The sequence below is a fragment of the Epinephelus fuscoguttatus genome, linkage group LG2 (assembly GCF_011397635.1).
Source record: "Epinephelus fuscoguttatus linkage group LG2, E.fuscoguttatus.final_Chr_v1".
NCBI lineage: Eukaryota > Metazoa > Chordata > Actinopteri > Perciformes > Serranidae > Epinephelus > Epinephelus fuscoguttatus.
The window spans coordinates 50841205-50868092 of NC_064753.1; the positions used below are offsets into that span (position 1 = coordinate 50841205).

Genomic DNA, 26888 nt, shown 5'->3' on the forward strand with positions numbered 1-26888 from the left:
ATTTTAAGACAAATTAAACTGGAAGTGCGTTTACATTAGATGCTACAAGTACACACAGAGACAAACACATCCAAGACACTGACCAGCCCGACCTGAGACACTGTCCTCCTGTTTGTCCTCAACAGACTGCCCAACATCCTGGAGGAGGAAAACGAAGATGACCCAGAGTAAGTCCTCTTGAAACACACCCCGTCACCTGCTGCTATATTGAGTTAACTGCTCATAGTTACAGCTTCTGTGTCGACTGAAAATGACGTGCAGGTCAGATGCTGGCTCACTGCTGATTGCTTAGTCTTGTGGAGGAACAACATCATACTGACACACTTTATGTTGGGTTTATTTTCATTGTGGTCTCTGTACTGAATCAAAAAGGGAAGAAACTGATATTTATCCTCTGGTTTGACTCTGAGGTGTTAGATACTCAGAGGGTTGGTTGGATTATTACTTCCCCGCCAACATCTGCATGTGGGGCCCTGTGGGTAATAAATGGGCCCTACATGTATGTGGGATCATCCAAGGGGCTCCTTATTGACTCCATGCCAATTGTCAACATGGGTGTAGTACAGCGTTTGGCTGTGCTTTGTTATGCACTTTCTTTGAGCACTCTCTGCTGCAATTTTCAACCTCCATAACCTCTTTTGTTTTAAAAAAAAAAAAAAGCTCTCACCTCGAGCTCTACTGCTCTTTGCTTGGCTTAGATGCTGCTCCCTTTAGCAACTAATTGCTTTCTGAAGCAATGAGTTGAACTGTCTGACAGCAGCCCAGTCACCAGGAGGTGATGTTGGCATTGTACGTTTCTTCAGTCCACAGATACATTACATTTGCGCATTTCATATGTATCATATCAACATTTCTGAAATGACGTATCTGAGCTGACTTTGTCATCAAGAGGTGGAGGGGATGGTGGATGGTGTGACACCTGGCAACCTGCAGACCACTGTTCAACACCAATAAACAGTCATTACTGGGTTTCCAGTGCATTTTTAGGCACCAGCAGGGATCATAGCACAAAAGGCAACTGTTTTTTACTGAGACATCACTGGTTTTCAAGGTGGGATTGTGCCCATACAACTGGGTATTTCAAGCCAAAACATGATCCTTTTCAAACTGTAACTGAGTGGTTTTCGTACCTTGACCGAACCACATTAATCAAAATCAAATCAAATCTAATCAAAGTATGTATCCTCTTCATAATAACATACAAATGTTTCCTCCCCATAGTTTGCAGAAACGTACAATGCTATATATATTTATATATATACATATATATATGTATATATATATATGTATATATATATATATATATGTATATTTTTGCTTTGAGTCGCTGACAGGGGATCTCTGTCTTGTTTGTCCCTTGCTGCACACCGTTCAGGTTGCAGAACCTGCAGGAGGACAGTGACGACAGCACAGACAATAAGTGTCCTGAAGAAATTAAGAAAACAGCTGTGGAGGAAGAGAATAAACCTGATAAGTAAGCTCTGCTACATTTAGATAAAGGCTCTCCCCTGCTCCCATACTTCTGATTTAGATCTGATTTATCTGTAGACCATCATTAATGAGTGTCTTTGATATAGTTATTTACATCATCTCAGTGTGGAGGTTTGTGAGAAAGGTGTAATTATATTTTTATATAGGTTGCACTTTTCCTGTGCATTAGCTCACACTGAGTGCTTGTACTTTGGTACCATCAGATCTACTGAGCTTTTTACTTCTTGCGGGTCTTTAGAGAGAGCCGAAGTCCCGCCCTGTTCCAGGTTAATATCTGCTCTTAATGCAGGACACCTGTAAAATGTGGATGTTCTTGATTCCTTGGCTGCACCCAGACAGAATTTCTGGGTGCAGCTCAGACAAAGAGAGTTGAGATGATTTACGACCTTGGCAAAGTGCTAACCCCAAACCCGAACATCCCCAGGAAGACATCCTGGGTTCACAGGCCTTCTCCATTTACACAAAACACATGTAGACCAGATGGGTAAACATTCATGACTCACCTAGTGTCTTCCTCTCGTCCATTGTTCCAAAACCAGTATGGAATTGGCCTAAGATCCTTTCTAGCTCCTCAGAATAAGCTTTCTTGACAGGGTCAGTATAGACCTTCAGATCCTCTTTAAGAAATGGGAACCACCACCCATTTGGTTGGTGTGGTGTAGAAGTCCACAGGCGCTGCCCCTGACCTCCATGTCATATTAAACAGGGATGTCAACCAAGGCGGACAAACAGTTGGTAGAGCCTTTAGTATCTCATCTTCCCTGGGCACTTTGCCACTGCTGATCTTTTTGGCTACCTCTTACCTCTTTTCCACTGACATGGAAAAGACTCTGTTCTTCTGTTCTCCACACATAAGGGCCCTGACTGGCCGGGATATTCGAATCCAGAACCATCTCGCTGTGAGGCAAGAATGCTAACCACTGCACCACCGTGTCACCCGTTCACCGAATTGTGACCAACATGTTTGCTTCAGAACCTGAAAAGTTGGTTCTCAGCTGGAACCATAAAACAGGACGTTTTTCTTAACCTGAAGTTTGAACCGTAACAACATCAGTGGGCATGTCATATTCTTCAGACTGGAGAAGTCAAGTGAGAAGTCGTCAGCGAAAAAGAGGTGGTCTCAGTAACAGTCGGCCAATGTTTTTTTTTTAACTGTAAAACAGAACAAAAGAATGCAGGTAATCAATGCGATCCACCATCTTGTTACTACTGTTTACGTCTGTTGTGCATTGTGTGGCGCCCTCTGTTGATGGCATGACAAACTGTTGGAAACGTGGGTGGCTCCTAGATATCACCAAGGTTAAAAGTATCCTGAACGGGCCCGGTTCAAGAGCCAGATCTAATGAGGTGAAAAAGGGTGATCAGTGACGCCTGCCATAGAGGTGCGAGGTTTCCACCAGGTCTCTTTACTATGCTTCATCCTACCACGATGTGAGCAGATGGAGCTGGGCTTGAGGTTTAAGATCTTAACTTACCTGCTGATCTATGTGTGTGACATTCTTACTCTAACCAGAATCAATCCAACCAACGAAGACAACAAGTACCAGCCAATCAGAAGGAGAGTAGAGCGGGTCACGCCTTCGCTGTCCTAGGAAAAGCACATTTGCGTCCGGTCTAGTTATCCACGTTTCTTAGCTTTCTTAGCTTGGTGTTAGTTTGGAACAGGATGGGACTTTGACTCTGAATAGTTTCTTTATGCTCACACAGTTTGCTGCAGGTCTGTTCTGCAAAAGCTTTGTCTCGTTCCACAGTGTCTCCTCGTGGTTTAACTTATTCTGTGTTGTTTTTTTCTAACTTTTCCTCCGTGACTCAGGGCAGAACTCAAAAGGTAGGTTTGAATTTTACCGTCAGCTAAACAGCTCACAGACTGAACACTGGATCTGTGTCTTTGGGTCATTTTGAATCTTTATTGAAAACATATTTTCAGGTAGTTGTTCCTGTAATATCTGTATGTGATGGGCACAGTGTGATTAAACAGCCAATAGCTGGTCTCTTAGGGTTATTTTTAAGCAGGGGGAATAATTTATGAACAAATCATTGACCAACCATGTTACTTCTCCGCCTCCACCTGTTACATCGACACCGAGGACACCAGTTGGGGATCCTCAGGAGGTTTTATTCTGCTCTTCTGTCGTCCGTTAGGACCATGATGGACGTCTGTCCGATTGAAGACGAGGCCTCTCCCTCATCAACAGACGTGGAACCAGCATCCGAGAGGAGAGACCTGGAGAGTCCAGTCTCCCAAACCATCACCCAGCAACCAGAGTCACAAGCTGAGGCACCACCAACCTCCACTACCACCACGGATCAGGTGAAGCAGGTTATGAGACTCTTTATGTGCAGCAGATATGTAACGTTTGTATGGCCACAGACAGAGCCATGCTCTGATCAGCTGCAGGGTGTTCTTTATTTTCTGACGTATCATCCTTATTATTAATATATCTGATCGTCAGGGCTTAAAGTTAAAACTCCTCTTACTGGTTGGTATAGTGATGTCACTTTAAAGAAGACACTGACACCTCATTGGCAGCTTGATGATAATTTCAGTTTATTACAACTTGAGTCTCATTTTGATCATTTCTGTTAGTAAGGAGTGAATTTTACAGACATTCATGTTCAGAGGTTTAACCTCCAAACGAAGGTGTTTAGATAAACTGTTGGTTTACTTTTCTCTGACTGCTGTGCTCTGAGCTCCAAGATATTAAATCTGTGAATATAGTGTTACTGTTAGAAGTGATGGACAAAACTACAAAAATAAAAGAAGTGCTCTTTAACTTTAGAGAATCACACTTACCCAAAATATGAAAAACCACTATAGATTTGGTTGAAAGTGGATCAGTCAGCAGAAAGTCATCAGATGACACAAAAATAACAGACTTAAAATTTCCTCTTTCAATCATTAAACCCAGCGTTGGTTAGCTGATAAGTTGTCTATTTCCACATTAAAATGTTGAAAATGTTGCCGTCTGTCAATACTTTGACTTGATTAGTGCTAAAACAGTTCGGAGGAACAAGTCTGTCCATCCAGAGGACAGGGACAGGAAACCCGCTGTGCAGCCACCCCTGCCTGTGCTGGCTGCACAGCGGCTGACAGGAAAAGGCTGCAGAGGGTGATAAGGTCAGCTGAAAAGACAATTGGCTGTCCCTTGCCCTCCCTGGATGACATTGCTAGCTCCCGATGCCTCATGCGATCAAGGAAGATCATTCGCGACCACCTCCATCCAGGACACCACCTGCTCAGCTTGCTGCCCTCTGGAAAGAGGTACAGGAGCATAAAGAGCAGAACAAACAGACCGAAAAACAGCTTCTTTCCGTGGCCTGTCAGGACACTCAATGCTCACATGAGTCACTAATGCCTCCTTTTACAGACTCTTACAGACTTAAGTGCAATACCTTCTTTTATTAAGTGCAATACAATTTTTTTTACTTATTGTTTTTATGATGACATGACCTGTATGCTCTTGTCTCGTTCGTCTTGTTTGTCTTGGGTTGTCTCCACTTGTTTTATTTTTGCTCTTATATTTATTCCTAATGCACCTTCAGTTGTGGCACTCCCAATTCCGTTGTATAGGTGTCTGTGCAATGACAATAAAGGCTATCTTGAATCTTGAATCTTGAAAATATGACACACGTCCTGGCTCTGAGCTCCTAAACAGCCTCCATCAGACCCTGCTGCCCCAGGCTGTGATCTGCTCCACACACGCCTGGATGTGGAGCCATGGACTTTGTCATATTTTTCCCTAGCGATTTAGTGCCCCTACCCTCCAGGGGGCTGAACTTGTCTCTCTGGACATTAAACCTTGACAAGGTTTATTTTAGAGGGACCACTGTAGGTTGCTAGCATAGCGTAGCTAGTGCGCTAGTGTGTTAGCTAGTGGAAAAGTTGTCTACTTACACTTTAAGCAGGCAATTGCAAACACTTACAGACTACAAACTAATTGGCCAGATTAAAAAATGTTTGCCAGTTGCCACGCCACCTTACAGTCTCTGGTCTGCAGAGACATCTATTCTGAAAAACAGGCTCCTGGAAACACTACCACAACGTGCTCTTGCTTTTGAACATGCTTTCTACGCATCTACATTAAGAAAACAGATCTGAGGATCCAAAAAGCCTGGCATGTGTTCAGGCCAAAAGAATGAAGGGTGATGCTATAATAACAGTTTACATTTAAATTCTGACAAAGGTAAATTATTTCATTCTTTATGTGCAGAGTGTTTATAAAATGTTTCTCTTTCCTCTTCTTCTCTCAGGCCGCTGCAGCAGAGGGTGAATGTAGAGGTGAGAGCAGAAACTTGATTTCAGTAGCACCTGAAGGAGCAACAGAAATACACGTCACACTAATTTAAAATCACAATTAACCCTTTCAGTCCCAGGCCCGGCGTTTTTTTTCCTACATACATGTATCCCCCTCTCAACGTCTCCTAGTGGCTTCAAATATTCATGTTTTACATGTTTTTCTTTTTCAGAAAAAAAACAGGACAGTGTAAACACTATATATTTTTTTAAAGTGAATACTTTTAGTGAAGATTTATGGTGGATTATATAAACCTGAAGAATTTAGGCTAAAGTCCAGTTCAGTCCAGTGTTTGTGTACAAAATCGTCCCCTCAGGATGTCACACTTCTCCTCTGCTCTCTGACTGTTTCTCTGACTAGTTCCCGACATTTGTTCTTCGATTACGAGCTTTCTGCTTCGCTTCCCACGCGTTGCCGAGTGTCTGCAGAGCTGCAGGAGGTTGATGCATGAGCATGACCTTACGCCGTCCAAACTGTCCATGCCAACTCCACCGCCGGAGCTCGCCCAGCTGACCCAGGAGCTGTCGCAGTTCCCCAAGCAGGCGCGCCAATGCTGCATGAGCATCGCCAGCCGCTTCACACGCCTTACCGCCACCTCCCAGCAGCCTCAGCAGCCTTAACCCCACCCTCCTCCTGCAGACCCTTTAGAAAGACCTCATAGACACCTCACTGTTGTGTAGACGTAAACCATTCAAAGTGCCTAACGGACCTTGATAACAGCCTTCACCCTCCCCATCATCACTCCCATCATGATCCACAGCTCCACACTGCTTCACCATCAGCTGCCAGCTCGCCATCCCGCAGGTGATCTCACAGGAGGTGATGTCTGTGCTGTGCTACGCTCGACTCCTCTGCTGCTTTTGACTGTTTCCTTTTCTTAAATATAAACATTTAACCTCAAAGGGACATTTGGTTCAGTGACAGTGACACAGAGACACAAAGAGACAGAGACATGACTACAAACAGCTCTACAGTCCAGTGCAGCAAAATAAACTGATAATTCAATGATTCATTTACACAGAAGATGAATATTAAACAGTGTCTGATAAACGTGTTTGAAAGTTAAACCTGACATTTAACTTAGTTTATCAGAGACATGAACCAGTCCAACAGATTATCTGCTCTTTGTTTGGGTGAAGCTCCGGTGCTGAGGGTGGAGGACGTGGATCAGGATGTGGAGCAGGAAAAAGGCCTGAACATCCCCAAAATTATCACCACCTCAGAACCAGAGTTTAGATCTCTGAGTGTCCCCAATGTCCCTCTGTCAAAGCTCAGGTAACAGACACGTCTTCACCGTGCTAAACACACATGTTCACGTCATGTCTTTTTTATTCTAAGTTCATGTTCTGTGTTTCTATCTGTTTCTTCATGACTATGTATTTGTCTTGATGTTGTCGTGTTTAATTATTATCACTTTTATATGTTTATGTGCAATAACAGTTTATGGGAAGAGTTTCAGTCTGGGTTCAGAGCTAAACACAGTAACCAGACTGTCCTTACCAAGGTCATCAACGACCTGCTTGTCGCTGCTGACCCCGGTCACCTAAACATACTGTTAGAGCTCACTGCTGCTTCTGATGCAGTCTGTCATCATCTTCGGTTTAACTAGTTAGAAACTCTACTCAGTGTTACTGGTACTCCTTTATCCTGGTTCAGATCCAGCCTCACATCCAGACAACAGTTTGTCTCCATTAGTGGCTTTAGATCTCCCTCATCCCCCCTGTCCTGTGGTGTTCCTCAGGGCTCAGTTCTTGGACCTTTATTGTTTATCATGTATATTCTCCCTCTTGGACATATTATACATCGACATGGTCACATTGTCCACTGCTATGCTGACGATAGGCAACACTATATGCACACAAAGCCCTCGGACACTCTGCCACCATCAAACCTGACATTTCTTTTATTTATTTCATTTATTTTATTTATAAGGACAATGCAAATTAATCAACATTGCTGTAAATGTGCCAGTGTTAGCTATCTGGCTAATTTTCAACTGCAGTCCGTTGGCAAGATGTTTTGAAACCAATAACAGGATGAAATTCACAGGACAAAGACAACATAAAGACATAAAGACAGCAGTAACTACAGCAATTAGAAATTGTCAAGATGGAACAGAAGCCATGCAAAGCAACAAGCAACAGCAGAGCGAGCAACATGAAGCAGCAACGTACAGATTAGCATCACATTCAGACATGCAGAGCAGCAATAGAAAGTAAACCTAGATGAAATACAATTGTCATGATAAGGGTTTAATGAAATGTTAAAACCTGCAGTTACAGGTAAACGATATGTGTCATGCTCTAACACACAAGTCAGGTGACAGAGAGAAAGATCAGCTGTGATCACGACACTGAACAGTGTTTCAACAAATCATAAAACATCTCACAGTCAGCACATCACAAAGCTAAGTCTGTGAGAGAATTATTCTTCTACTTTGTTCCCTTGTTGTTGTGATCATTGTGTGTCCATGTTCATGTCCTCATGTCCTCCTGCCATGTCCCCTCAGTCCCTCAGGTGACCTGTCTGCAGACGAGGATGATGATGAGCTGTTGAAGAGCGGCCTGAAGACCTGGTCCAGTCAGGGAGACCTGCTGACTGCAGACAATGAGTGAGACACACACAGACACACACTCTGTCCTCCGTCCCAGTCACCTCTGTCCTCCACATTCACCGTCCTGTCTGTCTGTCCTGCAGGATCCGCCCTCTGTCAGCAGCCAGTGTCGGCAGCGTCGTGATCCAGGACCGTCTCAGTGACCTTGTCAGGATGTTTAGAGGTCGAACGGAGCGTCACAAAGAGCGGCTGGTGGACCCCGACGAGTCTGAGGAGGAGAGTCCTTCAGCCTGTAAGAACTCGTCTTACAGACTTTGTCTCAGACATTAGTCTGCACCAGGTTTTTATCTTCTTCATGTTTCTGTCTTTGTTTAATGATGTACAAACCAAATTAAATTAGCTCAGACTAACAGATCCGTCCATGCTGGCTCAGACTCAGATCTCTATGGCAACTGAGCAAACTGATGAGGACCATGTTAAATGGTCAAAAGGTTCAGACTGAGCAGGAAACTGGACTTTGAGTTGAGAGTATTTATCAACTGCTGTTTCCAACAATGAGTGAGTGAAACTCTGTATGAATCATCTAAATTATAAACACATCAACATCTAGATTCTTTCTGATTGCTGCAGCCCCGAGCAAAGCTCCACCTCCTCCTCCTCCTCCTCCTCCTCCACCAGAGGACAAGAAGGATGACACCCCTGCAGCAGAAGAAGAAGAAGACGAGAAGGAGTATGTGCTCCCTTTTGAACTTCTGGGACGTCCAGTGAAAATTCCCAAACTGCCCAAACTTCCCCCAATGCCCGACTGGCTCCGAGTCATCCTTGAGTACCGCTTCCCCTCCAGCATCGACCCGTTTGGTGGTGAGCCTTTATTTCTCCCCACAGGACTTTAATATCTGCTGTGAAAGCTTCATTTAAACATCCAGTGAGGAGGGTTCAGAGGGACACATCAGCAGAGACAAAATCATCTCAAAAAGTCTTAAAAGGCGGTGACTTCCTTAAGTATTTAAAATGTCTCAAATCAATCATTCAAAAGTCTTAAAAATGTTTCAGACTTGGGAGGTAGAATTTTTATGCCTCCACGCCGGCGATAGATACGTAAAAGTACAAAAAGTTAAAGGTACTGATTAAGCAGAGTAATATATTTATGATATCATTATGATATCATAAACATGATATTTATGATATCATTGTTTTATTGATGTGTGAATGTGTTGATCAGTTTAAAGTTGATCATCTGGTGAAGGTGGCGCTCACTTTAATGACTTTATAAACTGCTGAGTTGTTTCATCTAAAACAGGAGAAAGAAGTAGAAAATGGAAAATAAAGAATAAGTATCTCAAAACTGTATTTAAGTCCGGTACTTTAGTAAATGTACTTTCCACCATGTTGACCTGATGTAATGAGGACTTCCTGTCCACATCTCCACAGATCTGATCTACGTGCTCTGGCTCTTCTGTGTGGTGGCAGCGTGGAACTGGAATGTGTGGTTGATCCCCGTCCGCTGGGCGTTTCCATACCAAACCCCCGAGAACATCCACCTGTGGCTGCTGGTGGACTACACCTGCGACCTCATCTACATCACCGACATCCTCGTCTTCCAGCCCAGACTGCAGTTCGTCCGTGGAGGAGACATCGTGGTCAGTGGATCGACAGAAACAAAACAAATCTGTTTTTGGTTTGAATTCAGAACAAATGATGTCTTTAACCTGAAACCTTTTGATTTCAGTGTGATAAAAAGGACATGAGAGAAAACTACATGACGACCGAGAGATTTAAGGTAAGATTGACACCTGGAAGCCCCCTTTCAGCTTGTTAGTATTGGACCTTTTTCCTGTTGACCTATTACGTCACAGACCAAACAATGGATAAACAAGTTAGCTACGGTTAGCTAGCAGCTAACTGCTACCATGGTGGACAACTTTACAGCTCTGTACATTTGGTGCGTCCAAAAAGTCACGGCTCTGGATGTAGATTTCTCCATGTTGTCACGGGCTTCTTCTTCTCTTACACATTTAATGCTATTGGACTTCCGGGTCAAAGCCCGGGGCGGAAACTGTGGAGCATGCTCAGAGCGCCTCGGCCAGTTTGGGTCTGACTGACTGTATACATGCAGGAGTCACATGATCTGGGTGTGTTAGTCCCACTGTGACACATTCACTGCAGGACCATTTCACTCACACCGACATGTTTACAGGGATTTATAAGGTCTGGTTTTAGTCAGACTGACACAATAAATTGAGTTTCTCTGATGTCATGGAAATGTACTGAGAAGTTTAGTGAGTGTGTGTTTCATCACTGTTTGTGTGTGTGTGTCTGCAGATGGACATCATCAGCCTGTTTCCTATGGAGATATTTTACTATTTCACTGGAGTGAACTCTCTGCTGAGATTCCCTCGTCTGCTGAAGGTCAGGATGAGTTTTATCTTCCTGCTGATGTTCACATTGAGCATTGAAGATAAAAACCACTGACTGTGTCTCTCCTCTCAGTACATGGTGTTCTCTGAGTTCAACGACAGAATGGAGGCTGTGATGAAGAAGGCGTACATCTACAGGTGAGAACAGCTTCATCACAGAGACGCGTTATTTATCACAACAACAGATGGACAACAAACAAACTACCAACCGCCCTCTGGTTGGTGCAGCTGTTCAGACACGTGTTTGTAGCGCCTCATAAAACAGGAAACATCTGATGTGAAAATTAACGGATAACTGGTGAAATATTAACCCTCTGCGTGGCCCTTCTCTGCAGGTTTTTTTAAGTAATGTATTCACACCAAACGCGACGCAATTACTCACACAGGTTTGAACGCTACAGTATTTTGTGTTGACTCACTTCATACACGCGTGAAATCGCTGAATCGATGAATGAACTTCTGCTGGTACGTCCTCAGCATCATACTTCCATGGAGGATCTCAATGCTGATTGGAAGTTTAGATTTTCAGATTTCAGATAAAAGAATTTTCAGATGTCAGTTTTCTTCGCCAAAATTTTGCCTTACATTGGAGTTTTATTGACAGGCTGTGGTTGGTACCACTCCATTCATTAGGTCTTCTTATTTCATACACTTTCACCTGATATCAGTATCTTCACTCTAGCATAAAAACTCAGCCTGTTACAGCCTCTTAAAGACAGGAATGTCGGCCCTGTTTGTCTCAGAGGCAAAGTGGCCCCAGAATTGATCCCTGAAGAACCCCACATGTAATTATTTTAGTGCATGTGTTAGTGTGGATTCATTTCATTTAATCTTCCACTTGTATATTTGTTGTTGTTGATGTTGTTGTTGTGTGTTAGGGTGATCCGAACCTCCACCTACCTGCTGTACTCTCTGCACATCAACGCCTGTCTCTTTTACTGGGGCTCAGACTACGAAGGACTCGGATCCACCAAGTGGGTTTACAATGGAAAAGGCAACGCGTAAGTCTGTGATGCTTTGGCTCCAAATTACACTGTTAATACACGTCAGTACTGGGGCCTGTACCACGAAGCGAGATCAACCTTTTCTGGGTTACCCAGACCTATCCTGGGTTGACTAACCCTAACAATGGCAATCAGGATAATCGGTATCACGACGCTGGATGTCAACTCGGTAACTCAACCCAGGGTTGCTTTATCAAGAGCCGTGAACGCGCACGCAGCGGACCAATCACAATCATGAGAGAAGCGCAGCGTCACTGAGCGTCCTCACAGAGCGCCGTATGTGAGGGGAAAAAGTATTTCTCATGTGAGGATCAGAGATTAATTCTACTAAAATATGAGGAGGAGAAAAGCAACATTAGAGAAAAGGCCAACACCGTGGCAGCTGCAGGAGGAGGAAACATGCGTGGCAACACATAACGGGATGAATAATGTTTAGTTTTAGTTTAGATTAGTTTATTTGCACATAATGTTAAAAACAGACAGTATAACATTTACAAGATTAAAAAAAAGAAAAGTGCCGGAGAGGTTAGAAGCCACTAAAAGCTTATCAAAGAAATTCCCTGTCAAAACATCAATGAAATCACATAATAGAGAAGAAGAATAAAACGGGTCAGGAAAGAAGAAATAGAGGAGGAGAGAGGGAAAAATCAAGACAACACAAGGCAGCAAATAAAATGATGTGTAGGTTAAATGACTCATCACTGGTTCAAGTAGCTACAGTACCTGTACCTGTACATCTGACACTGATCACACCCTTGAATCCCATGAAATCAATGCTGCGCAGATGAACTGCGTGTATTACAATTATCGTCTAACATCATTGCGTCTGATAAACTGGTCTTCTTTGTCATAACGTTATATATGCTACAATAAAGCTTAAAGCTGACGCCACAGTTAAATCATATCAACACCAAACTGATAGTCTGAATAAAATCATCCTGATATTGAGCTGTGTTAGAAATTAACAGCTGTGCAGAAATATACCTAGTGTCCCTCTTTAAGAAACAAAAAGGAAAATCCCTCAAACACCATGAAGTGTAGACATGATAGGCTACTTTCCACATTTCCAGCAGCAAAGCTGTCAGTTAGGCCCATTATCTTTAACAGGGATCATTTCCGCCAACAAAACAAAATGTTGGCACTAATTAATGGTGCTATTAAGTGTCCGCTAATGATCAGTTTCTTTCTTATGAAGGGGTGGGATGAAAGTTCCACTTCTCTCCACTCCTTTTTGAACAATCTTTTCATTGTCTGTTGTTGTTGCTTTCTTTTCTTTTTTAATGTTCAAAATAAACTTTCAAATCAAAATCAATCAAATGAATTAAACTTCCCGTCATGGCTGGGCTGCATTTCTGTCAGCCATCAACAGCTGATTGGCCAGTGGGTGGTGCTTTTTATAGGATCAGATTCAACCCTGAACTTACCCTGCTCCGGAGCAGGATAGCCGTTCAGAGTAAGTTACCATGGTGATCTACCCCGATAAGAACTGAACCGGCTTCGTGAGACTGAAAACCCAGGGTTAACCCTGAAGTTACCTCGCTGAGACATTAATCCTGCTTCGTGATACAGGACCCTGATCTGGGATCTGTGTTTGTTTGGAAGTGACAGAAACAGAAATGTTCCACTTTTAAGAAGTCAGACAGAGGGAGGATGGTGGAGTTAAAGAGGGCGGTGGAGTTGCAGGTGTCCTGTAGAGTTCTGACCACTATAGCGCCATGTTAGTGAATGCTAATGTTTTTATGAGTCAGTCACATAGACTCTATAAAATCAAGAACGTGGCCACTGTGGCATCACTCATTGGTTTGTCACCATACTGGAATTTTTAATTTCGGTACAACATCTTTAGCCTATTGATACTCGTACTCGTACTCGTCGTCCTCCACTTATCCGGGTCCGGGTCGCGGGGGCAGCAGCCTCAGCAGAGAAGCCCAGACAGTCCTCTCCCCAGCCACTTCCGTCAGCTCTTCCGCAGGAAACCCCGAGGCATTCCCAGGCCAGCCGGGTGATGTAATCCCTCCAGCGTGTCCTGGGGCGGCCCCGAGGTCTCCTCCCGGTTGGACATGCCTGAAACACTTCCCAAGGGAGGCGTCCGGATGGCATCCTTACCAGATGCCCGAACCACCTCAACTGGCTCCTCTCGATGAGGAGGAGCAGCGGCTCTACTCTGAGTCCCTCCCGGACGTCCGAGCTCCTCACCCTATCCCTAAGGCTGAGCCCAGCCACCCTGCGGAGGAAACTCATTTCAGCCGCTTGGACTCGCGATCTCATTCTTTCGGTCACTACCCAGAGCTCGTGACCATAGGCGAGGTTTGGAACGTAGATCAAGAGCCTAGCTTTCTTGCTAAGCTCCTCTTCACCACAACGGACCGGTTAAGCGCCCGCATCACTGCTGACGCCGCCCCAATCTGCCTGTCAGTCTCCCGCTCCATCCTACCCTCAATCATGAACAAGATCCCAAGATACTTAAACTCCTCCACCTGAGGAAGGACCTCCCCCCTGACCTGGAGTGGGCAATCCACCCTTTTCTGGCTGAGAACCATGGCCTCAGACTTGAAGGTGCTGATTCTCATCCCAGCCGCTTCACACTCGGCTGTGGACCGACCCAGCAAGAGCTGGAGGTCACTGTTTGATGGAGCTAGGAGGACCACGTCATCCGCAAAAAGCAGGGACGAGATCCTCCCGTCACCGAACCTGACACCCTCCACCACTCGACTGCACAATGTGGATTTCCTGGTCCATCTGCGTCTGAGCTCTGGGTAGTGACTGAAAGAATGAGGTCACAGATACAAGCGTCTGAAATGAGTTTCCTCTGTAGGGTGTCTGGGCTCAGCCTTAGAGATAGGGGGAGGAGTCAGACGTCTGGAGGGAGCTCGGAGTAGAGCCGCTGCTCCTTCATGTTGAGGTGGTTCAACATCTGATCAGGATCCTCCTGGTCCAGCTGGTAGGAGGGCCCCGGGGCAGAGCCCCGGAAAGTGTCGCTGAGGAGAGGGGTGTCTGGGGAACTTTGCTTGGACTGCTGAAACTGGATGACCACAGGTGAGGGTTGGGACGCAGATGGACCAGGAAATCAAAAGCTTTGCCTTCTGGCTCAGCTCCCTCTGAACCACGAAGGAGTGGCTTAGTGCCCACATTACTGCAGACGCCGCACCAAACCATCAATCCATCTCATGCTCCACTCTGACCTCACTTGTAAACAAGACGTCGAGATACTTGAACTTATTCTGTTGGGGCAGTAACTCTCTCCCAACCCAGAGGGAACAATCCACCGTTCTCCAGCAGAGAACCATGACAATGATGAATTTTCTTTTCTAGATCAGTAGCAGAGAACAGCAGGATGACTGAAGGGAACAATAACATGAGCACAGAGCTAGAAAGCAGCTATATGTATAAATCTGTGCTTAAGTGTCTCTTAAAGAGATTAAACGGTTCATTTTGTGAAAACATGAAAAGTATTGGCAAGCAAAATTAGCGAGTTACTGATTTTATTAATTTCCAGAAACAAAATTCACGCATCTGTAAGTTTGGTGATTAGAAAGTTTTTGTCTGTTGACATGTTCTTTATGAGCCGATAACATTTTTCTGTTTCTGCAACACATCCTGTCAAAGCCACCGTATCAAGCCAAAAACAAGACGTGTTTACTGGAGAGTTTACCGTTTGAACAAACATGATTTTCAGCTGAGTGCAGCGATGTGATGTTACTTTAAATAAACACTGTGAGAAGAATTTCTTTGTGTACATTTATACATTTATACATTTCACGTTCAGTTTTTGTTTCTCTCCTGCAGTTATATCCGCTGTTACTATTTTGCCGTGAAGACGCTGATCACCATCGGAGGGCTGCCGGACCCCACCACTGTCTTTGAGATCTGCTTCCAGCTCATTAACTACTTTGTTGGCGTCTTTGCGTTCTCCATCATGATCGGTCAGGTCAGTTAATCATTTTTAATTTCTGTGTGCTGTTTATAATAATAATTAACGTTAAAAAGTTCTTTACAGTAAATCAAGGATTAAAAACAATGAAAGTAGATAAAGGTCTGATTCTTTGAGCGGTAATGAACGTGACTGTGATCGTTTGGTCTCAGATGAGAGACGTGTTCGGAGCTGCGACGGCCGGTGAGAACTACTACCGAGCCTGCATGGACAGCACCATCAAGTACATGACCTCCTACAACATCCCGCGAGAGGTCCAGAACCGCATCAAGACCTGGTACGACTACACCTGGAAGAGCCAGGGCATGCTGGGTAAGCAAACCAGACAGTAAGACGTGTGGATAACAGAGACGTGACGATGCAAGAGCCAAAGATTTGGTTTGGTCGATGATGGTACTTTTAACAAACGTCGACTCCAGACACACTCTGATAGTAGAAAATTCATTTTCAAATTTAAAACGTGAAAACAGATGAGATTAAAGGCTCATTCCAGAAACTGGAAACAGAATGTTGGATATTCAATATTAACATTTCTGCATATTTTATTTAAGGTTATGTCAGAAAGTAAATCAGGAGGTTTTTCTTTGGCAAGCTACAGACCTTAACACAACATTTCCTCATGAAACAGTTTATAAGATCACTTTTGAAAATTGACTGGTACGTGTAATATATAACAAATTAACGCCACGTGAAAGTGTCGTCACGTTATTTACTAAACTTTAAGTTATGTACCTCATGTAAAGTGATGTAGGCTATGTTTATAAGGAACTTACAGGAAGATACATAAGTAAACTTTGTCCCTGAACGTCTCGTGTTTAGTTCAGGTACATTCATTTTTCATTTTCATTTATTCATTTATTGAATTGGGACAATGCACATTAATCAACACTAATGCAATAAACATCAATGTAAATGCTAAATTTAAAATGAGACAAACATCCATGAAGAGTTGATAACTGTCTGAGTCAAGAATATTAAACTTTTTTAAAATATTACAATAATGAAAATGAGGATGTTTCCTATCCAAACATTTAACTGCCTTCTTGAAGAGAGACTTGATGGGTTTTAATGTACATTCTGTTGTGTGTGTCCAAGCTGTAAAACAATAATTTATGTGTGAAAATATCATGGCATGCATATAGACTTTAGCTGTCTTGGAGGCAAGAGAAGGTCTTATATGACGGAAACTTGACAGGTTGAATTTGATGATAACGTGCTTTAAATGCTAAAATTGTGTCAAAAACCACTCCAAGATATTTGAAGTCTTCCTCTGCATCAAGGCTCTCTCCACTGACCACTACAGAGGGTTGGTCGCCCTCTGCTGACTGATGGGAGAAAAACATACATGCAGTCTTTTTAGTGCTGAGCTGCAAACAAGATTCATTTAGCCAATGCTGCTGATAATACTGCAGCAGCTTCTTGCTTTGTTTTTGCATGGACGTATATTTAGAGCATTGTGGTGTTTTCTCTGCAGATGAACAGGAGCTGCTGGTGCAACTTCCTGCCAAGATGAGGCTCGACATCGCTGTGGACGTCAACTACTCCATCGTCAGTAAAGTCGCCCTGTTTCAGGTCAGAAGACAAAAATAGATGCTGTGTTTTTTACTGTGAGACACGCTGAGAGACAAACTGAGAGATTCTGTTTGATGTGGAGACAGACACAAAAAACAAAACTGATATTTGAAGTTGTGTGTGTGTGTGTGTTTGTGTGTGTCTGTGTGTGTGTGTTCAGGGCTGTGACCGACAGATGGTGTTCGACATGCTGACGAGGCTCAAATCTGTGGTGTACCTGCCCGGAGACTTTGTCTGTAAAAAGGTGAACACACACCTGTGTGAACTGTTTGTGAGCGCTGAGGCAGCAGACGTGTGTGTGTGTGTGTGTGTGTGTGTGTGTGTGTGTGTGTGTGTGTGTTGACCTGCTGTGTGTGTGTGTTGCAGGGGGAGATCGGCAGGGAGATGTACATCATTAAACAGGGGGAGGTTCAGGTGGTGGGCGGTCCCGACCTGCAGACGGTGTTCGTCACCATCAGAGCCGGCTCGGTGTTCGGAGAGATCAGGTCAGAGCTGCTTCCTGTCATCCTATTAACTCACTTACAGTCAGTATGTGGGGCGGCCTGGTGGTCTTAGGTCCTCTCGGTTCACTGTGGGACGTCTGTGTGGACGGACGGACAAGGGAAACATTCATTAAATGTCATGAAGTTCCACTGGTGACTCTGAGAGATGATGTCCTGCACAAATACACAGTTTACTTCCTGTCAGAACGATGTGTTAGAAGAGTTCTTCACACTTTTATCACACTCCTGTAACGGAGTCAGACTCATGATGGACACGTAAAAAAAAAAACAGGATCAAAATCGACACAGCAGAATCAATCAAACTCCACACCTCCAGATTTTTTAACTTTTCAAACTTGTTGTCTTCAACTGACGCTGACTCGAGTGACATCACTTGCGGACATATAGCAGACGTCACACAGCTCCTGTGGAGACACTGAGATACTGAAGGTGCAGCAAAACTCTCCAACACCTGTAAACACACAACCTTTACAGCAAGGGTGGACAATACCACAAAATCTGTTTAGATTCAATACAAAGTAATGGTATGACTGCACCTTTTAATTGTTGCCAGGCAACCACCCGCCAAAACTACCTACTTCTTTCTCAGTGATCAGTGTGTGGCTGCTGCCATGTTGAGGCAGAGGGTGCTGTCTGTAGCTCTGGTTGAGGGTGAGAGGCTGTCAGCAGATAAACAGAGATCTGTGTGGGTACATGAGACCCTAAAAAAGAGGCTGGATCATGGGGAGTACCACCAGTTGGTCCAGGAGCTTCTCCTCCATCATGGACGTTTACAGTACTGCACTTATCTGCTGTTTTCTATTCAGATGGTGCTAACTGTGCTTTGTAAAGTCGTATAGCTCTGGGTATCCAGCAACCACTACCACCAGTTTCTCCTCCATTGGTTACCAACTGTAAACTTGTTGTCATGGCCACCTCAGAAGCCCTGCCCCTCTGCTCTGAGTTGAAGCTTTTTCAACTCGAGGAGTTCAGAACGCTCCGGCAAAATTGCCAGACACCTAGAGCGCAGACACACGAGGCGTGTAGCAGCATAAAAACAGCAGCGAAACACTTAATTCTCATTGAAAACTATAAAAAAAACCCACCTCCAGCTGCTAAGATGCTTATGCTGCGTTCGTTTTGTACTCGGAGGTCGGAGGTCAGTAGTGGGAATGACGTCACCTCTGAGTTGACAACAATTTTTGCATTCTAGTTGACAACAGTGGACAAGTCGGAAAAAACATGGACGCCCGCAAGAAAGCCTTTGTTGCCCTCACACTTTGGGAGTATAGACAGCTTTAAAACCATCACGCACTCCAACTGATGAACGCCGCAGATGAGGCTGACCTGATGTGAAACAAATAAGATAAAATTGCTGTAAACAGTAGTTTAGCAGAGTGTTTACTCACTGTGTGTGTGACCGGCAGCCATCTTGAATTCATAAGTTGGGGTTGATGCGGTTGCTCCGAGTTTCCAAGTTGGAAATCCGATCTCAGGGTGCGTTTGAGTTTAAACTTCCGACTGGGAACTGGGAATTTCCGACCTCCGAGTACAAAACGAAGGCACCGTAAGTGTGTGTGTGATTGGGGCTGTACTTTAGGAATGTGGATATGCTAATTTGTTTGATTTATTGAACGTGACTTTTTCTCTGAGGATGAACTCTTTCTCCGCCAGCACGACTCCAGACTTTTACTTTCTCCAGCTCTGAAAATATTTCCAGTCAGAGAATAAAGTCTACCTTCATCAGTAAATCTAAAAACTACACGTTCCTGACTGTAAAAAAAAAAAAGGTGATGACTTGTGTGATTAAATTTAAAGCAGGTCGACACACTGACGTCTGACGGCTCTTTCCTTTCTGTGATTGGTCAGTTTGCTGGCGGGAGGCGGAGGGAATCGACGTACAGCTAACGTGAAGGCGCACGGATTCGCCAACCTCTTCATCCTGGATAAGAAGGACCTGGCAGAGATCTTGGTGCACTACCCCGAGTCCCAGAAACTCCTCCGCAAGAAGGCCAAGTAAGACCCAGTCCTGTCCCCGAAATATTGCCTGGACAACTTAAGAACAAATCGTCAGCAACAGCACCTGAGGAAGAATACACTCATCAAGTTCACTGAGTTCATTAAAACAAACAGAGTTCCCTTCAGAAGATGAATTCACACACTGACACAGACGCGAGCTGTTAATGAGTCGGAGGACAGGTTACTCAGAGTCAGACTCTTAGGATCAAAACACATAAATTAAATTAAAGGGTTGTTAGCAGACATCAGGGGGCAGCAGCTGACAGCAGAGAGCAGGTTTGTTGGTGAAAAACACTGTAGCACTGCAATATATTAAACAGAGTTAAAAATATATAAATATTTTTAATGTGCAATATTACTTTTCAACATCACCGTCATTTGTCAATGTAGTGCTAAATCTTTTGTCAAAATCAAAGTCACGTGCACACTTGTCTGATCAGTGGCTTGAATCTTGAAGCCTGGTGATCGACATCTGGACACGTGGTGATTTAAGCAGCAGGAAGCTTCAGGATGTTTCCCCACCTGCTGTCGTACCTGTGCATTAAACACAGGATCATCAGTCTGAAGTTTAACACTCAGTGACGTGACAGAACAAACAAAGCATCTCACTGCAGCTCAACAACACCAGCAGATAAAGAGCAGAGACTCTGCAGCAGCAGCAGCAGCAGCAGCAGCCTTAGAGGAAGATTAGAGCTCTGTGAGGTATTTAGTACTTCCTGTCTAGACGAGCCAGTTAATTAAATTGGCCGCAGCGTGCACGTGAGGCTCTGCAGTGGGCGTGTCTGTTGAACCTGTGTTCCTGCTGGTGTTTCCCTGCAGCTGATGAAACAGTCCAGTTTGTGTTAACAAATATGACCTGACGTGTGTGAGGCGCTCGCTGCAGAATGGGAGGAAGTCCACCAGAGTCAGGAGGGTGTTGTTTATGACAAGTGAAACTGATGGTCACATTAACAACAGCTCTTATGTGAAACAGACAGTAGAAGCTGCAAAGAAACAGCAGAGATCATTAATGTGGAATTATGACTTTTAAGCATAAGTCAATAAATCAGAAGCCCACCTGCTGCCTGCTCTACCCTCCTTCTGTCTCCGTCACGTTCCTCCCGTCTGTTCCGTCTCATCTGTCCTGGACAGGATTAGACTCGGCTCTATAATCTGCTCACTCAGGTCGGCGTGCTCTGTGGGGCAGACGGTGAAGGAATGGGGTCAGATGGTCGGAGCGGTCCTCCTGCTGGGCTTCATGCTCTCAGCTGATCTGCTCAGTCAGATCATGGTGCTGCAGCAGGCTGGATGGAGGTGCTGTAGGTGGTGGTGAGGGTTTGAAATGCGCCGTCGTTTGTCTGTTTTATCTGAGCAGCTGTTTGTGTAGAAACGTCTTTATAGAAAGTGTTGAATGTTGCTGAGCTCCAATGTTTTGTGTGACTGTGTGACTGTGACTGTGTGTGTTTGTAGGACGATGCTGACGAAGGATAAGAAGCCAGATGAGAAGGCGGCAGGTAAAGAGGCGGTGCAGGTGATCCCGCCCCGACCGGACACCCCTGAGATGTTCAAGGCAGCACTGAAGGTGACGGAGCAGGTGGGAATAGAGGGCGTCTTCTCCAAACTGAAGACAAGCTACAAACCGTCTGAGAGCTCAGCAGAGGTGAGACTCATTCAGCTTCTGTTTACCTGGTTTCATGCTGCTCCGCTGACCGCCTGCAGGGGGCAGCAACGTGCAGAGAGACAGTCGTGTGTCAGGAAACAGCAACAAAGAGGGAGAACATGGACGTGTTTCTGTTTCACTGTGTTTAAAGGTTCTGTGTGTGACTGTTACCAGTGACACCTCCTCTGTCAGCGTCCTGTTGATCAGCCTCCATTAGCATCGACCAAAACACTGACGAACACGAGTGACTTAGATTGACTGTCAACATGTTTAAAATAAATTACAGTCATATTTAGAGTATGTAACTATCTGTAATGTTCCTATATTTCATTTGGACCAGTGGCTCCCTGGTTTGAACCAGCTTACTGTTAATAATTACTTAAGTAGTCGACGGTACAAAGCGTGTGTGAGTAGCTAAAATACAGCTAGCTGGCTAACATTAGCTCAGGTTACAGTTAGCTTGTTAGCTGCGGCAGCATCGCTCTTGACTAAAAGGCACTTTGTACTGTTCATCATTTGTTGGCTAAACCGATATAATGTTTGTTAGAATACATAAGTTAATATCATGGATCATGTTAGCCCGGGGAAGTAATTTAGCGAGCTAGCCAACTGACACATTTAGCTTAATACAGAGCGTACTCAAATTATTAATTTTTAATTTTTTAAATAATTAATACAGAAGGATCAGATTTTAGACACAAAGTCCATTCACACTGCAGAGTACAGGAAATGAAAATGCAGCGTACAACTGGCGGTTTACACTTCTCACCCTCAACGGTCGCCATCTTTGTGACGTAGCAAATTTTTCAACTCTTGACATGTGGCAGCTGGAGACAACAAGGAGCCTGAGAGTTACATGTGTGTTTGCACTAAGCACCAAAACTGCTGCTGAATTAAAGCCGTCAGTGATGTTTGTTGAGTCTGTGGTGATTTGGCACCATGTGAGCGCTAACGTTAGCATGCTAGCTAATGTTTCAGGAAATACTGGGGAAAGAACAAAATGATGAAGGAAAAGAAGAACAGAGGAAAGAACGGAAGAAGGAAGGACAAGAAGGGTAGAACAGAAGAAAGAGAGGAAGGATGGAGGAAAGGTAGAGTGGCAGAAAGATGAAAAGAGACAGAAATGAGAAAGGAAGGAAGGATGTAAAAGAAGGAAAAATGAGAATGAAGGAAGATGGAAAGGAAGAACAAAAGAAAGAAAAGAGGAAAGAAAGAAAGGAAGGAAGAAATAAGGATGGAAAAGGGAAGAAAGGAAAGAGGAAATGTAGAACAGGTGGAAGGACAAAAGATGAGAAAGGAAGGAAGGATGTAAAGGAAGGAAAAGAGGAAATATTGGGGAAACAACAAAAGGAAAACCAGAAGAAAGAAAGGAGGACAGTAAGGAAGCAAGGAAAGGAACAAAAGAAAGACAGGAAGAAGGGAAGGAAGAGCAGGAGAAAGAAAGGGAGGAGAGGAAAGGAAGGAGGAAAGGTAGAATGGCAGGAAAGTGGAAAGAAAGAAATGAGATAGGAAGGAGGGATGTAAAGGAAGAAAAGAGGAGAAAAAGAACAAAAGGAAGAAGAAAAGAGGAAACAGAAGAAAGAAAGGAGGAAAGTGTGTAAGGAAGGAAGGAAGGACAGGAAAGGTAGGATAGAAGAAAGGAAAGATCGAAGGAAGGAGGACAGAAAGATAAAAGAAATTAAGGAAAGAATAAAAAAAGAAAGACAGATTGATCTTCTCCTCTTGTCGTCTCCTCCTCCCTCCCAGGTTCTTCCCTCCATCTCTCCGGTCCCCCCTCCTTCTCCGATGCACCGCCGCTCTCCGGTCCCTCTCACCGCGGTTCAGGACGATGATGACGCCGTGTCGGAGACGGCCGACAGTTCGGTGATCATCAGGATGACGCCGCGACCACAGGGGGAGGAGGTGCTGACTGTGGAGGTGGCGCCTGGGGACGGAGAGGAGGAGAAGAAGGAGTGAGGAGACAGGAAGCTGTCGTCCTCTCAGGACTCAGTCGGCTTCCCAGAATGCCTTTCAGCAGCCTCCGCAGAAGAGACGTGGGTTTCAGGTGGAGGTGGAGAGAAACACGACGGACCCCAGAGCATCATGGTCCCTGTCCTCCTCCTGCCAGCTCTGTTTCTTCTTCTCTGGTGGATTCTCCGCACGTCCTCGTCCTCCTGGTGTTAGACACATTTTAAATCTGTGCAGAAGAAGAACTCTGAGAACAGTCACACACATGATGTCATCTCAAATGTTCCTCCTCTCTGGGTGCTTCTCATTCGCTTTTTACTTGTCTCCTTGTTTCCTTCACTTGTTTCTTTTCCTCACGTCCCTCTGAAGGCCGTGAGGACGGACGCAGGAGGAAACAGGAAGTAGTGACCTGAGACGTCAGCTGTCAGTCGACTTTAACTCGTCTGTGATGAACTGTACTGCAGATATTTAGAGAGGATAAACTGCTGCTGTAAAGTTATCGTACGACACGTAGATCCAGTCAGACGATCTGATTGGTTAACTAGACATTGAGAGCGTGCTCAGATCAGTGTGAACGCAGCTGAATATAAAACCAGTCGGATGGTTTCGTTGTTGAATTTGATTAAAATCACCTTTAATGAAAATCATATCTGGTGTCGTTAGATCGCTGTTAGCCGGCCCGATGTTAAAGAACAGACCACAGAGGAAATGTTTTTAAAAGCTAAACGCAGACGGATAGAGACTGAAGCAGAATATTTTGATAGACAAATTAATTTTGGAAATGATTACAAAGATCTTTTTTCAATAAATTTTGACCTTTGACTTCAACCTGTTCTGGAGTTACGTGTTACTGTTTGGATCATATCAGCTATGACACACCACAGGTGACGTTTGCTGACGACGTATTTAAATCTGTCCATGAAAAATTATTATTATATAAGACCTGAGGCAGTTTGTGTTTCTCTGTGTGGTGAAGATGATGACGATGGAGAAGTTCATAGTTTTGTTTTTATTGTTAATGTTTTATTGTTATTGATAATACTACTATTACTACTACTTAGGATAATATTAATAATGATAAACGTTGTTGCTATAGCACCTGTCATACAAGAAATGCAGCACAGAGAGCTTCACAATAAGAGCATGAGTGATTCAAATTCATAAATCATAAATCGAGTGTCAGAGCTGAATGAGGAGAGTCAGAGCGAGTTAAAGTCTAAAGTGAACAGATAAAAATATTTAGCGAGCAGCTTCTCTGATATCTGAAGGTCGTGTGTTCATAACTTTGGGGCGTCACTGACGGCGCTGTGTCCCTGATCTTCTTCCAATAAACCAGCAGCAGATGATCGCAGTGTTCTTGGAGGCAAAGAGTTAACAAGGGAGTTAGTGACGCAGCTCGTCCCCAGCCCCAGATTAAATGTGAGGTTACATCTCTCGGTGTGATCCTGCAGGATTTTAGTTTTGTCTTCATTTACCTTCAAAAAAGTTTTGCTCATCTATTTATTTATTGCCAAAACACAGGTAGTGATGGAGGTCATGGCTGCAGCATCGTAAATCTGTGTCGCCTGTTCGAGGTCAGATAGTGAAGGTTCAGCTCTGAGGTGATGAGACATGACTGTGTGTCTCTGCTCCGTCCAGCTGTGACTGTTTCCTGTTTCCACTGTCGATAACTTTGACACAAACTGAGCTCTTTAATGATTTTACTCCACTGGTTTCCAGGTCAGTCAGGATCATCAGAGTGTTAGACTGTCAGACTCAGCCGGGATTATCTAACAGTCAGTGTCCAGGCTCAGTGTCTCTGATCAATGCAGTGGGACAGAAAGTGTCCAAATATAAAATGTCTCTCAGAGTCATGTTCATATTTTAATTCATTCAGACAGAAGCGTTCCCTGAGGTCAGATATCAGTAACACAAAATGATTTAGGGAAATTTTCTCCAAACATCTGAAAATACAAAACGTTGGGATCAGAAATCATGTGGCCTCATCACACGTCCTGTCAAACTAACATCTGTTTGTGGTTCTGTGACGTATCGTCCACTCTGTCGCCTTTCATACTGCAAAATCAGACCAGATGCAGTCAAACATCCTGGTATTTTTATGCACACTGCGTTTGCTGTGTCCCAGGACATACTAAATCTGATTCTGGCGTACTGTATCGTCTGGTGGTGTGGAGGGTTTGGAGCGCACAGTCGGTGACTCCCATGTTTAGAAAAAGAGGAAAAGCTTGAGGAAGCAGAGGAAGCTCTCATTGTGTCGGTCTAAGGCGCAGAGGAAATACAGGGAACCAGAAAAGGCGGGAAAACAGAAACAATGCTGCTGAACACAGGAAGCCGCATCATCACTGCTGATTAATGAGAGCAGAAGAAGAAATGTGTCACACTGAACAGAGGGGATGACGATTTTTTTGTGGGCCAAGCCTGAAGACAGTGTCGCCCTGGTTCCCTCGTCACAAAGCCAACAGGATGTTTCCAATGAGGTTTGGATTATTACAGAAAATAAACTCTGCGACGAACAAATGTTTCTGATCCTTCAGGTTTTGTTCATGGAGATAATCTTCACTGATGAACTTGATGGTTATTGAAGAATTAATTCAATCAGCAGAAGGAAAAAGCTAACATTAGGCTGTAAACAAACTACACCACGGTCACACGACTTAACGTCACCGCCACAACCAGGCCGTAAACGAACTACACCACGGTCACATGACTTAACGTCAGCGCCACAACCAGGCCATAAACGAACTACACCACGGTCACATGACTTAACATCCCCGCCACAACCGGCCGTAAACGAACTACACCACGGTCACATGACTTAACATCACCGCCACAACCAGGCTGTAAACAAACTACACCACGGTCACACGACTTAACATCACAACCGGGCCGTAAACAAACTACACCATGGTCACATGACTTAACGTCACAACCGGGCCGTAAACGAACTACACCACGGTCACACGACTTAACGTCACAACCGGGCCGTAAACGAACTACACCACGGTCACATGACTTAACGTCACCGCCACAACCGGGCCGTAAACAAACTACACCACGGTCACACGACTTAACGTCACAACCGGGCCGTAAACGAACTACACCACGGTCACATGACTTAACGTCACCGCCACAACCGGGCCGTAAACAAACTACACCACGGTCACATGACTTAACGTCACCGCCACAACCGAGCCGTAAACGAACTACACCACGGTCACGCGCGGCGTAACGTCACCGCCACAACCGGCCGTGCGAACTACACCACGGTCACATGACTTAACGTCAGCGCCACAACCAGGCCGTCGAACTACACCACGGTCACATGACTTAACGTCACAACCAGGCCGTAAACAAACTACACCACGGTCACATGACTTAACGTCACAACCGGGCCGTAAACGAACTACACCACGGTCACATGACTTAACGTCACCGCCACAACCGGGCCGTAAACAAACTACACCACGGTCACACGACTTAACGTCACAACCGGGCCGTAAACGAACTACACCACGGTCACATGACTTAACGTCACCG

The 26888-nt window shown here is 44.5% G+C and overlaps 1 protein-coding gene across 1 annotated transcript in view; it reads left to right on the forward strand.

The window, feature by feature from the left end:
- Window positions 1-24082, forward strand: part of cngb1a (cyclic nucleotide gated channel subunit beta 1a) — a 43926-nt gene extending 19844 nt beyond the window's left edge. The window contains exons 15-35 of the mRNA XM_049594095.1: window positions 126-167; window positions 1376-1474; window positions 3634-3802; window positions 5743-5770; window positions 6926-7061; window positions 8296-8397; window positions 8484-8632; window positions 8971-9201; window positions 9772-9980; window positions 10070-10120; window positions 10663-10749; window positions 10831-10895; window positions 11636-11758; window positions 15548-15689; window positions 15845-16004; window positions 17167-17264; window positions 17425-17508; window positions 17631-17749; window positions 19616-19762; window positions 21215-21404; window positions 23151-24082. Of these exons, the coding sequence (XP_049450052.1) occupies window positions 126-167; window positions 1376-1474; window positions 3634-3802; window positions 5743-5770; window positions 6926-7061; window positions 8296-8397; window positions 8484-8632; window positions 8971-9201; window positions 9772-9980; window positions 10070-10120; window positions 10663-10749; window positions 10831-10895; window positions 11636-11758; window positions 15548-15689; window positions 15845-16004; window positions 17167-17264; window positions 17425-17508; window positions 17631-17749; window positions 19616-19762; window positions 21215-21404; window positions 23151-23360 (2641 nt within the window). The 3' untranslated portion in view covers window positions 23361-24082. The remainder of the gene's footprint in view (window positions 1-125; window positions 168-1375; window positions 1475-3633; window positions 3803-5742; window positions 5771-6925; window positions 7062-8295; window positions 8398-8483; window positions 8633-8970; window positions 9202-9771; window positions 9981-10069; window positions 10121-10662; window positions 10750-10830; window positions 10896-11635; window positions 11759-15547; window positions 15690-15844; window positions 16005-17166; window positions 17265-17424; window positions 17509-17630; window positions 17750-19615; window positions 19763-21214; window positions 21405-23150) is intronic.
- The last annotated feature ends 2806 nt before the right edge of the window (window positions 24083-26888 follow it).